This window comes from Platalea leucorodia, assembly GCF_965183815.1.
Source record: "Platalea leucorodia genome assembly, chromosome: 5".
Classification (NCBI taxonomy): Eukaryota; Metazoa; Chordata; class Aves; order Pelecaniformes; family Threskiornithidae; genus Platalea; species Platalea leucorodia.
The window spans coordinates 31,555,910-31,568,985 of record NC_138827.1 but is presented as its reverse complement, the minus strand read 5'-3'; the positions used below and the strand labels follow the sequence as shown (position 1 = coordinate 31,568,985).

The 13,076-nt window shown below is 48.3% G+C and overlaps 1 protein-coding gene across 1 annotated transcript; it reads left to right on the top strand.

Annotated features, from left to right (window-relative positions):
• Nucleotides 1–236: 236 nt before the first annotated feature.
• Nucleotides 237–12,784, top strand: NASP (nuclear autoantigenic sperm protein). Its single transcript, XM_082313654.1, has 15 exons — nucleotides 237–419; nucleotides 1,543–1,593; nucleotides 2,391–2,501; nucleotides 3,066–3,146; nucleotides 3,342–3,439; nucleotides 4,181–5,077; nucleotides 6,944–7,026; nucleotides 7,953–8,038; nucleotides 8,168–8,241; nucleotides 9,805–9,993; nucleotides 10,251–10,417; nucleotides 10,854–10,907; nucleotides 11,001–11,072; nucleotides 12,038–12,169; nucleotides 12,657–12,784. The coding sequence occupies exons 1-15, from the start codon at nucleotides 358–360 to the stop codon at nucleotides 12,708–12,710; spliced, it is 2,211 nt and encodes a 736-aa protein (XP_082169780.1). The 5' UTR covers nucleotides 237–357; the 3' UTR covers nucleotides 12,711–12,784.
• Nucleotides 12,785–13,076: the final 292 nt, after the last annotated feature.

Below are 13,076 nucleotides of genomic sequence, written 5' to 3'. Positions count from 1 at the left end.
GCGGCGGGCAGCGGCCCGGCGGCGGCGCGGACTACGCTTCCCAGCGTGCCGCGCGGCGGCGGCTTCCCGGCGGAACTCCCTTTCCCTGCGCTCCCCGCGCGGCCCGGCCCCGCCCCCCGGCACTACACTTCCCGGGGGCCCCTCTCCCTCCCGGGACTACGTTTCCCAGCAAGCCCCGCGCGGCTGCGCCCCCGCCGTCCCGCGGCGGGCCGGCGCGGGGCATGCCGGGAGCGGTAGTCCCGCCGCGGCGTGCGCGCGCCGCCAGGCGGGCCGGGGCGTGTCCTGGGGGGTATATAGGCGGCCGGAGGGGTAGGGGTCTGCACTCTGCCGCCGCCGCCCCTGTCTCCAGCAGCCTCTATGCAATCTCCGGCCGTCGCCGCTCCCCCCTGCGTTGAGCCCGCGCCGGCCTCCCCGACTAGGTAGGGCCGCGCGGGCTGGCCCCGGTCACGGTGTGTGCGTGTCGGGGCGGGGGGGGCTGCGGCAGGGGAGAGGGGGCGCTTTCGCGCCGCGGGGTGACGGGGGGGGGTGGGGGGCGGCGGGCAGGGTTTCCTTTGGGGGGGAGGGCTGGGGGCGCTGAGGGCTCGCGCGCCTGCCCCCCTCCCCCCCCCCCCCCACTTCCCCCCCTCCCGGCGGTGGTACGTGCCGCCCCGCTCCTCCAGCGCCAGCTGGGCCCGCTCGCCTCGCGCCGAGCCACCACGTGACCCCTGCGCGGCTGCTGCCATCTTTGTTGGGGGCAGCCGACGCCGCCGGGCCTGCCCGTGGGGCGGGTTGGGGGAGGGGGAGCGGCAGGGGGGTGTGGGGGCGGCGTGGGGTGGACCCGCGGCGTCACGTGACGGCGGGCCGTCAGCCCGTCAGGAGCCGCCGTCGGGGTTTGGCGCCAATGGCGGGGGGCGGGGCCGGGGGGAAGGCGGGAAAGGCGCCCATTGTCTGTGAGGGGCGGGGGGGGCCGGGGCCGCTGCCCGCCTTTGTTCCGCCCGCGGAGCTCCGCGACGCCGCCCCCGGCCTCCCTCTGCCGGCCGCGGGGCAGCGCGGCGCCTGTCAGCGGGCGGCCGGGGGCTGCCGGGGGGGCGGCCCCCAGCCCCCCGAGCCGGGCGGGCGCCTCGGGCGCGTCCCCGGTTTCCTAACTGGAAACGCGGTGCAAAACACCCGGTTTTGTCCTTTGCGGCTTGTTCCGCGCCGCGAGCGTGCGTGGGGGTGGCCGTGAGCCGCAGGGTGCGGGTGGGTCGGTGGCTGCAAGCTGGCAGGGGCGGGTGGTCCCGGGCTTGAGGCGGCGGACCTGCTGGCCGGGCTGGGTCCGCTGCAGCCTGGAGGCGGAAGCATCCGCTTTCCTAGCTTTCATTCAAGCGATAAACAAACCCGAAACAAACAGGTTTCTCCAAAAGGACAGCCAGCGGCGCGAGCCAGCACGGGACCTTGCTCCAGGCGGCCGAACACCTGAAAGCAGGCGCCGCTCCCGGCTCTGCTTTCCCGCCTCCGAGAGCTCGGTTCCTGTCACGGAACGGGTGGCCCGTTCTAAACGCTTATTCAATATTTCGTTTGCAGGATGGAAGAGGAATTGGCAGCTCCTTCCACATCCACAGACAAGACAGACAGGTGAGAGGGGAGTCGGAGTTGTCAGTCGCTAAAGAACGCGAAATCCGGGGGTTATCGAGTGAAAGAAAAAGGTCATCCTTCAAATCGGTTGTTAGGCTTGAGGTTTAACAGATGTGGATGCTGTAGATGCTGAAAACTTGTGCTCACCAGTAGTCTGCACAAATCTAGTGCAACGAAACTCTTTCAAGGACTAATAAATACACAAATACCAACTGTTTTTTAGGACGTTCTTGATCTGTTAGTGCTGGGGGAGCGTTGGGGCGGTACAGGTATGTGACTAGCATGCAGTGGTACTCCTCCGTGGGCAGCTCCTCTTGTCCCAGTCCAAGGCACCGGACTGGACTGGACCTTTTGGAAATGGAGCTGTGCGAGATGCACTGATTTGAAACTAAGGGTTGCATCTATCGTTCTTCTCAAATGCATCATGCTGTGCTATGAGAAGTCGTAACGTGGATTTATTCTTCTTTTTCTTGGCTTAGCTGTCATCAGACTCTGGTGAAACACTGTACGGTACTCAGTGTTGTACTCTTAAAGTATATTCTTTAGCATCCTTTGTCATATCAGATTCCGATACCCGCTTCTTGCAGCGGTTGGTTAAAATTAACCTGTCTGCCCTCAGTCATCGGGACTAAAAGTTGGTCCAGATTTAAACAAACAAAACCAAGCAAACGAGCGTAATGTATGTAACTCACTCTTACATAAAGCTGACTAGGTTTTGAAAGCTGGATACGAAATTACTATGGAAACTGACAGAATCCTGTATTTGATTTATTTTTATTTTTTCCCCTCTTCTCCAGTATGGATGTGGATGGAGAATCAAAGAAACTATTGGGTTTAGGACAGAAACACTTGGTAATGGGAAATATTCCGGCTGCTGTTAATGCGTTCCAGGAAGCTGCGAGCTTACTGTGAGTAGTAGAGTGTTTTGTGTATTCTTGTAGGGCTTGGTTTTCAGCTTGACTGTACTGATGTGGCTTATACAAGAAAGATTGAGATTTTTATCTTACATATGTTGCTGTATTTATAATACAACCGAAGAGAGGACAAACTACTTAAATTAACTCAAGTGTTGGACAATACTGTAGTTGGTGTGCAGTTGAGACAGCTTTTGTGGCAGTAATTGCCAGCACAGTTCCCTAAGGAGGAAAAGGGATCTGATATCTTATTTTGCAGTGTATGGTTCTGATGTCTGTTAATATGAAAATAAGGGGATGGTGTTACTGGCTAGTAACTTGTTTGCTAGTCTTGATCAGTGTCTGAGGGTGATACCTCTTTGGCTTTTAGACTAATTTGCTCTGCTGGATGTTTTGAGAGCCACATCTGGCTAAGTGAGAGAAACATTCATTATTTGTTTGAAACAATGGGAGACGAGTGAAGAAACTGATTCTTCCCGTCCAGGAATTTTTAGCTTTCAAGTTCATGTATCAAAGTCTAAAGTAGGCACAGGCAATAATTCTTCATTACTTTTATAGGGGTAAAAAATACGGTGAGACAGCGGATGAGTGTGCAGAAGCTTTTTTTTACTATGGAAAATCTCTCCTGGAGTTGGCAAGGTATGCGAACGGTTTCTCATTTGATGAAGAGTCTGCTTGGCCTAACAGGATTTCACCCTCACGTAGACAGGGTTACGCTAGAACCTCATATCTGCAGGGTTGCACTGGGTGGGGTGGGCTATGGCGTTGCGGCTTGTGCAGTTAAAACGGTGTTACTACAAGAGCTAAGGGATAACAAACTTTTGTTCCCTTTAGAATGGAAAATGGTGTGCTGGGAAATGCCTTAGAAGGGGTGCAGGTCGAAGAGGAAGGAGAAAAAGCTGAAGATGATTCTGCGTTACCAACTGTTGATGGTATGTAAAGCGCTCTGCCGTGTTGTGGAGGCACCAAGCTGCATTTTCTTGTCTAAACGATCCCAAGTTTAGTCCATTGGTATCTTAGGTAGCCTGAATCATTCTCTTGAAACTCTTAGCAGCCTGAATGGACTTTTTTTTTTTGTTGTTGTTGTTCTTCTAATCTTGCTTAAAGATGGAACAAAACCTCTTAAAACTTCTGCAAGGAACTGGTCACTGAAAGCATGTGTGAAGGGTCACCGGGTGTCTGTGTCCTGAAACACTGCATTCAAACTCGCTTTCTTAAGCTTCACAGTCAACTTGAACTGCTTTGTAAGCTTGTAGCAGTACAGCGTGTGTAGTAGGACAGGTCGGAGTCTCCATAAAAAGTCCAAGAACAGTAACTATTTTATACTACTTGCAGCTGGAGATAATACAGGAATTCCTGTCAATCCAGACTATTAAAACACTGGCACCTCTTTGCTTAGCTGTGACTAAAAACGCTAGCGCGCAAAACTGCACACTGCTTGAGCGGCCGCTTGCAATAATGCAGTCTGGGGAAGGGGACGGGATTTGCTTAGTACAAGTTACTATGTTGGTTGTGTCCTACTTCCTTGTACTTTGAAAATGGAGCTTTTAGGAATGTCATCTAAGTTGATGACAAACCAACACACTGGAGGGTCTGAGGGTGGTATTGTCAGTGCCCATTAATGTCTTTATCACTAAACTCGAAGAAATGTTTATGCTTCCTCAATCATGTAGAAGAAGCAAGGGAGGAGTTGAGAGAACAGGTATATAACGCCATGGGGGAAAAAGAAGAGGCCAAAAAGTCTGCAGAAGAGTCTCCTGTACTGTCCGAGAAGGAAATCAAGGAGGAGGATGTTGAAATGAAAGAGATCACTGAAGAAAAACCAACAGAAGAAGCAGTCGCTGACAAGGATGTAAAGCTTGAAGAGGCTGAAGAGAAGACGGAGGCTTCTGTGGAAAAAGAGGTGACTTCGGAAGAGCAGAAGCAGCAGGTAGCTGTGGAAAAGGAGGCTACGAAAGAGGAGGCAGCTGTGGAAGAGAAGGTAGTGGAAAAAGAGCAGAAGATGGTGCCTGAAGACAAGGTAGCAGAGGCAACTGAGGAGAAGGAGAGAACGACGGAAGTGTCGGACAAGGAGGCAAAGGCAGCTGTGGAAGAGGCCGAAGCTGGAGAAGCGGCTGTGGAAGAGAAGGGAGAGGCGAGAGAGCAGACAGCAGAAGCACCAGAAAAAGAGCCAGCTGTGGAAAAGGGAGAGGCTGTAGAAGGGCAGGCAGAGGCAGCTGTGGAAGAGAAGGCAGTAGCACAAGTGACAGCAGAAGTGCAGGCAGCGGTCGCTGTGGAGCAGAAAGAAGCTGCAGAAGGGGAAGCAGAGGCAGCTGGACAGAAGAAGTTGGAGGAGAAACAAGAGCTGGTAGAGACAGCTACAGAAGAGAAACCAGATGAATTTAAAGAGACAGAGGCCTCAAAGGACCCTGTGCCCACAGAGGGCAAAGAGCCATCTAATGACGTGGAAGAAAAGGCTGAAGTAGCTGCTAAGGTAGAGAAAGAGGAAAAGAAAGATGACCTGATGGAAGAGGGTGAAGGTGCTAAGGTAGAAAAAGAAGAGAAAGATGACCTGATGGAAGAGGGAGAAGGTAACAGTGAGAGGAGAAAAGTACTTGTGGGTGGATGACTTGATGGATTTGGCTAACAATGGGTAAAAAGTGTTCCATTCAGAATTTTCTGTTTGCCTTAGAATAAGGAAAAGGCACAGTAAAGGGGCTCTTGAAGGACTTTACATCCAAGTAAAGTTTCCAGGAACAGTGAATAGTCTCAGTTTCTCTAGACTAACGCTTAACTAACTGCAAAGCAAATCTTACTTGAAAGCAAACTTACAGCCCTGTGAAATGTGTAAGTAATGGCTAGGCTGGTAGAGAATACTGAATGGATGTTCACTTGCATGCGTCTGGGTTTATTGCACTAACCTTCAAATAACTTGAAGCACAAGTTGCCTCTGGTTATATTTTATTTTAAAACAGTGGAGCAGAAAACTAAGAACAGCTGAATACATAACAAAATAGCACATTTGCTTTTGATGCGAGGAAGAACTCTCCATTTGAGTCTTTCTCCTGATAACTACAAGTGAGAATTTGGTCAGCAAATCTAAACTTTATTTGCCCTGGTAACCTGAAGGCTTATTGCTGCTATACAGTGCAGTCTTCCAGCTATCTAGCTTTTTCTGCCATTCTGCTTCCCTGCTTCATTATAGCTGTTTTCAGGATTATGTTAAAGTAACCTAGTAAAACTTGTACACTTTGAAGTAGTAATTGCATGGTCTTAGTAGGCCAGTGCTTTCTATTGCACAAGTTAATTGATGAGCTGATAGTTGAAACTTTGCTTGTCAGCAGCTCAGCTCCACAGGAAGAGCCTTATTTTAGGAGTGGCAGATACTCAGACGAAATAGTTCTGAAAGGATTTGTACTGCTGAGCACGGTGGACACTTAGTGTTGGAGCAGCTGCCTAACAAGGTGTCTGTCTGGACAGAGTATGACTGAACATAAACTAAGAGTAGTTATCCACTCCTCATCATCCTGTGAAAGGCTGGTTATGTGCGCATACTGCTGCTTTTTTTTCCCAACTCTGTTAGTGTGAGGACACTTGAACATCATGGTCTGCTGCTGTCCCATTCCAGACTCCTCCCACTACTTAAATTTTCACTTCCTAACATCTCTTCTGTTTTACCTTTGATCGAGCTGTCCTCATGCTTACAGGTTTGGCCCTCTCAGTGGTAGATGTGCACTTTTTTCGGGAGTTAGACTGAGCTTACGGGTTCTCTAGTCTCCACCCCATCGAGCTCCTGTTATTCTGGAATTAGTCAGTGGTCATGATATAGGAATCCAGTGCGCGACTTTAGCACGCGAGTCAACCAGTGCTCTAAAGTTATTAGCCGTACTCCTTCACTGCACATTTTCCCAAAGTGTTTTCTACTGGTAGAACAGATCATGCAACGCTCCTACACAATGTCAGAAGTCAAATCAGTGCTACACAATAGCAGGTTCATTAACATTGCCACTTAAATGTCTGACACGAGGAACACGAATTCAGAAGCAGTCTTATTTGTACACAGCTTGGCAGCTATCTTGCTGAAAACGCTTGTTATCTGTAGCATGAAGTCCAGCAACTGACCAGTTCCTCCAGGGCTGCTCAGGATCCCAAAACTTCAGTGGGAGTTCACAATGCATTTGAGAACTGAATGCTGGGTAAGTTTCTGTTTTAGAGAGTATGAAGTTAAACTTAAAACAAGGACTAAGGTAGCCTGGAACTACTTTAGTCTACAGTGCCTAACACTTTCAGCAAGATGGCTGCTGCTGCTGAGAACTTAATGTATCTGTGCTCTTCTTGCACCACACACCTAACCTGTCACTGGAAGGATAAGGGCTGGATGTAATATATTCTACCTGACTCCATGTGAAGCAAGTGTGATAACAACAAGCGTTCTCACTCGTGTACTTTCCTTGTAGAAACAGAAGAATCTGAAGAGGAAGATAAAGAAAATGATAAAGCTGAGGATGATAAGGAGAATGAATTGACAGTGGAAGACAAGGTGAGGTTGCTGAGCTCTGCTATCGGTGCTCACAGAAGAGGGCAGTAGTTGTCTAAATGTCATGTTAATGTCTTAATAAAAGCTCACTTGTATTTCATTTAGTCCTATGTAGGGAATGACTTGAAAACCAATATTGCCTAAGGAAGGGGTGGCGTTATGCGTAGTACGTGTTGTACTATCTTGCTCAGCTCTGGCTGTAAACTTGGGCAGTCTACTGCTGAGTAATGCAGCCTGGTAAATGCGGGGGCAGGCAGGGAGAGTTGCTTTAGCTTGGCACTAAAGTTAGTTACTTGTAACAGTTTATTCTCTGCTTGTTTTGTTTGTCTCACTGTGCACATTGAATGCACCCGGTCTGATAAAACATGATTAGGATGGAGATTTAGTGGGAAGTGTAGTGCTGCTCAAATCTGAGGCATTTCCTCGATGTAGCAATCAAAACACCTGGAAAAATCTGAAGCCTATTAGAGTGTCGTACCAAGCGTGCTGTACAGCTGTCTTGAATATCTGTCTCTGCCTCAGACTATTCTAATGAAGTTCAAAAGCTCATTGGAAAAAAAAAAACGTGGAACATCAACTCCTTTATTTAGCTTTTGATTCGTCTAAATAGCACCTTAAACAAAATCTTTTTCTTGGGATAATACTGGTGCTTGGTGCCCTGTTATTTCTGGAAAAAAAATTAAGGCCATATCAACTAACAACGTAAGCTTATGTTCCACTTAAAAAAAACGCCTCCACTGCAGGCAAAGTCTCAGTTGATGCAGTAACAACTTCTCCATGTGTTTGGGTGTTTTTTTTTTTTTTTCCCCCTTCTAGTGGTAAACTTTCTACCTCCTAAAGAAATTTATTTCCTGACAACACTGCTTAGAAACTGAGCGTTGTTTGATGTGATATGTAACAAAGTCACTTAATCTTTAATGCATTTCTAGTCTTTACAGGAAAGTGAGGAGGATGAAATTGGAAATCTTGAGCTAGCCTGGGACATGCTGGAGTTAGCAAAAGTCATCTACAAGAGGTAAAGGCTTAAGTCCTAATTTGGATATCTGCTAGAGAAACTCATTAGAAATTGGGGGGTGGCATAAGCAATTAGTGAATGTGGCGTATTCTGATGAGGAGTTGAAAACTACTTTTATCCTTGATTTAGACAAGAAACAAAAGAAGCTCAGCTCCACGCAGCTCAAGCTCATCTAAAGTTAGGAGAAGTTAGCATTGAATCGGGTAAGTAATACTACTTCTCATGTACAGTTCCACTTTCTGTCCTTCTCTGTTTCTTACTTTAAAATGAGCGGAGGTGAGTTAAGGCTGTTGAGATGAAAACAAAATACACTTTGTTTAATTATGATACTGCAGCCATGTGAGAAGCTTTAGAAGCAATGGACGAACAAGTCGGTGCCCTAAACAGGATAGGCCATGCAATTCCAGAACAGTGAAAGAAAGCTTTGAGTAAGAAATAATGTGTTACCAGATCAAAACCAGCGTTGTGTTCTGCTTTATAGGTAAGGTTTGGTTAGCTTCAGAAACTGAGAAGGACTCTTATCGAAGTAGTGAGTCATTGAGCAAAATGGGAGGTGTTGGTACCATGCCAGTTCCAGAACATAAAGACTGCAAATGAAAAATGGTTGACTCTCTTAGACTTTCCAAAATACTGGAGTATGGTCAGGAAAGACCCTGATGTGTTATGCACAAGAAAAAAGGAGTGTGAAGCAAGACTCGGGCTTGTGCCTTCTAATGTGTCTTATCTGCCCTTCATTTAAAAACGTGGCTTAATCTTGTTAAATCCAAGTAGGGTGTAATCTTCTTCTTTTGGAAACATTGGAAATAATGTGACAGGTTTCTAGAACTGAGAATCTTTATGGAAACCTACGGCCATGACAGCAGAGAGCCATGTGTTGTGGGCAAGGGGGAAGGATACGGTTGTCCTTGTCCCACCTTAAGTGCCAGTTCCAAGTTGTTTAAAGAGTACGTGATTGCAGGTCTGTACTAGTAGTTGAAGCATGATCTTGAAAGCAGACCACGCTACCTACACATTTTCTGACCTTATTGCCAGCTAACAAGTGACAGGACAAGAGGAAACAGCCTCAAGCTGCGCCAGGGGAGGTTTAGGTTGGATATTAGGAAAAACTTCTTCACCGAAAGGGTAGACAGGCCCTGGAACAGGCTGCCCAGGGAAGTGGTTGAGTCCCCATCCCTGGAGGTATTTGAAAGATGGGTGGATGTGGTGCTTAGGGACATGGTTTAGCGGTGGACTTGGCAGTGCTAGGTTAACAGTTGGACTCAATGATCTTAAAGGTCTTTTCTAACCTAAACGATTCTGTGATTCTGTGGATAAGGGCTACAAAATGAGGGTTGTGTTTTATGTCACTAGAATACATTGAATGGAGAGCTTGACTGGGAGGTGGCAGGGGACTGCTCTAGATTCAGGCTGCACTCAGTTCACGGCGATAGGTAACACAGCAGGATTTGTGTGCCTGGTTTTGGCTTGGCTGCTTAGTTTGCTGTGTTGCTGTAAATGGACAAAGCACTCTTGAGAGAACTAGAGGAACCGGACTCGAAACAGTCTTTTTCGGGGGGGGGGGGGGCAGGAACCTTGTTGGGCTGTGAGCGGTGTCACTTGATAATCTGAAAGCAGCCTGTCGCTGAACTCAACTGCTGTATTCCACGGTGGTTCTGTTTTCAGACTAAAAGTGCAATAAAATACAGAGTAACTGAGTAAGGGTTTAGATCTTGCTGGTTTGGATATATGAGCGTGGTTTGTAAAGACCTTACGCCTTTCTCCTGTAGAAAACTACACGCAGGCTATAGAGGAGTTTCAGGCCTGCCTGGCCCTGCAGCAGAAGTACCTGGAGGCTCACGACCGGTTGCTGGCTGAGAGTCACTACCAGCTGGCCCTGGCGTACCACTACAACAGCCAGTTCGATGAGGCGGTTTTGCAGTTCGGTAAATCCGTAGAAGTCATTGACAAGAGAATGGGTAAGTAGATTTCTAAAACTGCCTGGCGAATGTGAGAGCTTACACAAGTCAAAGCAGACTTTAACTGCCCTAAAAGTAGTTCGGTGTGCTTATTACCTTGCTGTGCAGATGTTTGCCAGTCTGAAAGTGGTAACAGACTACACTGACAGGAGAATTGTTGAAACGGTGTGTGTTAGCAGATGCTTGCCTCTGGGTGTTGATAATTGGACAGCTGCTTTGGCTTGAGGTTTTTTGCCATGATAACTGTTTGATCCTAGCGATGCTTACCGAGCGAATAAAGAAGGCAGAAAGCGGGTCCCCTGAAGACGAGAAGGAGATTGAAGAACTGAAGGGGCTGCTTCCTGAAATTAAAGAAAAGATAGAAGATTCAAAGGAGTCTCAAAAGAGCGCAAGAGTAGCTGAGCTGGCACTGAAAGCAACTCTGGTTAGTGCGTCCTGTGGTTTCCTTTTAACCAAACATTCTTCTAGTGAAACTTGAAGTAAACCGGTAACGGGAGGCGCTCAGGCTTGATTGTACGGACTGGGGGCTGGTGGTTGCTCCCAAATGTCACGGGCCGTGACTGTGAGAGGGGAAACCGAGGCAGCTGACATCTAAACAGAGGGTATTTAGTAAATACACTGACATTAATTGTTCCGAACTAAACTGGGATTTGGTAGGCTTCCAGAGCAATTTAATGTGTCAGGGCTGGAAACGATAGGTCAGCCAAACGTGCGAACGGACCGAGTGTCGCATCTGTCCTGTGCCTGAGTGTAGAATACAGCATTGAGACACGAAGGAGCCGGGTTTTCTGTCCCTTTCTAATCTAGCACGTATGGCCTTGCCAGAATTTTTTCACTCTTTTTCTTCTGCTTTTCTTAAGGTTGGAACTACATCTGGCTTTGCACAAAGTGAAGACAGCGGTTCTGTTTCCACAGTAAGTTAATTTAAGATGGATGTTGAGAATTCATGTCTGCTTTAAGGGTTACCGTTTGCCGTTACTCAGGCATCAATCTCCGTCTTGCAATAGATTCCAGTAAGAAAAGCAGCTGATGGTGCGTCGCAGTGTGTTACAGACATCTCTCACCTGGTCAGGAAAAAGGTGAGTCCAGAAATGGCTAGTTGAACAAGCAGTTTGTTAAAGTACCACTGGCTTGCTCTGAATAATTGGATTTCTTGGCTTAAAGCTTTTCTTATTAACTTAGTTCTATACTGGGGAAAAAAGCACTCTAAAAGTAAAACCAGAAAAGGTGCGCGAAACTCCTTTCCACTGGGAAGCATCCAGCCTCGGGAAACTGGTTCCTGGTGGTTCAGCACCCCGGCTGAACTCCCGAGCCGAGTGGCGTGGCTTCTGCAGGCACCCTCCTCTGCTGAGGACCTGCGAGAAGAGCAGGGTGGCCCGCAGGCCTTAAGAAAAGGGCAAGCAACCAGGCTGAGTTGGGTTCCCTTTTTTCCAAGTGGAAATGGAGAATTGGACTTGATAAGCAGCAGAGCCAGGCTGATGGGGGTAACGATAAACCGCCTCTTAAAGAGATGGTGTTTTGAGCACTAGGTGCCATGAAAGGTGCATGCGTTTTCTAGAACTGCTTGCAAATCTAACTGAAATGATCCCATAATGGAATTTTAGTTTTTATTCTGTATGCTGCCGTGGCGCAGCCTGGCCTGTGTCCTGTTAGCCTCTTTCAGTTCGGGCTTGCCTGCAGCAGCTTTGATCTGTTTTACACGGGTGATTGTAAATAGGTGCCCTAAATCTACCCCCTTAACTGCGACTTGGCTCAGCAGCTGCGTGCTTCCTTGCCACACTGTGACTCGGGATAGTCCAGCGCTACGGATGCTAGCGCCTAAATCATGTTTTACTGGAAATCCCTTGTGGTTGTGACCTCTATACCAAAGCTTTCAGAGCTTTGGTTAAATTATAACTCTTGACTTTAAGTATCTGTCTTGAACCTGGCAAGTCGAGGTTGAACAGATAATGTGCAATGACATCTAATGCTAACTTTCTTAAAAAAAAAAAAAAAAAGTATTTAAACTTGTACATGGTGAAGACTAAACAACTTTTGTCTTCAGAGGAAACCGGAGGAGGAGACTCAACAGGGAGACAATGAAGCCAAGAAATCTAAACCAGAACCGGCCGTCAATGGTGGTGGTGGTGATGCAGCCCCCAGTGGAAACGAGGTTGCAGAAAAAATGGAAGAGGAGGTGGGCAGCTGAGGCAGGAGCCTGGGCCGTGCTTTTTGGTTTTCCCCTCTCTGTTCAGGCATGGGTTTGTGCCTGGTAGATGTGCTGGTTTTATTGCCTGCTGGTCTTCTTAAAGCTTCCCAGGTGAAGCGGGGAACGCTCCCCGGCTGGCAGGGTGCATGCTGTACCGTGGAGTCTGGCACCGCGGGCTGGGAAGGCGCCCGCTGTGGAGACTTGCAGCCCGCGGGGTGGGACAGAAACGTGTTCTGGGTGTTTGAGCTGGGCTCGACTACAGCACAGGGCCTTTCCCCCCAAAGTATTTTTTAATACTTAACACCTGGGCTACAGTTACCATCAGTATTTTAGAATAGCGTTGGGCTCTGAAGACCAGTGAAGCATGAGTAGTCAGTTGAGTCTTCAAATTACAGAAACCTTGAATGGCTGCATGAATCGGTGCTGTAAGGCAGTGTCTTGCTTTTTAAAAACGAAACCTTTTCTTTTCTTTTAGACAGAGAAAAGGCCACAAGCAGACTCAGGGGCTGCAGTTGAAAGCACAGTATGATAATTCTTTAACCTTGGACACTCCTCTCCTTACAAGGAAAATGGTTTTGTATATAGTGTATTTTTTCACTTTTTGGCAACTTTTGTATGACTTCAATAAAGATTGTAAGCAAATGGTCCTTGCCTCTCCCCTCTTGCTGGTGCAGGTTCCTACCTCTGCTCCTCATTGCCCTTGGGCTATGGGGCTCCCTCTCCCTTCAGCCCCAGCCTTTCCATCGGCGCCGGGTGCTGGGGAAAGCGGGGCTGGCTGGAGGGGAGCGAGGGGTGAAATTCAGCCCAGGTGGGGCTGCCGTCAGCTCTCGCTCTGCTGGGTTCGCTCTCGTTGGAGCCTGGTGTAGGCTCCTGGGGGCCGTTGAGCAGCCCCAGG

Bases quoted from the DNA above. Each gene is read 5' to 3' on its own strand.
- NASP (XM_082313654.1), top strand. From the start codon at position 358: ATGCAATCTCCGGCCGTCGCCGCTCCCCCCTGCGTTGAGCCCGCGCCG. The intron at 1,594-2,390 runs GTGAGAGGGGAG...CCTCTTCTCCAG, and splicing joins TCCACAGACAAGACAGACAG to TATGGATGTGGATGGAGAAT. The intron at 3,147-3,341 runs GTATGCGAACGG...TGTTCCCTTTAG, and splicing joins TCTCTCCTGGAGTTGGCAAG to AATGGAAAATGGTGTGCTGG.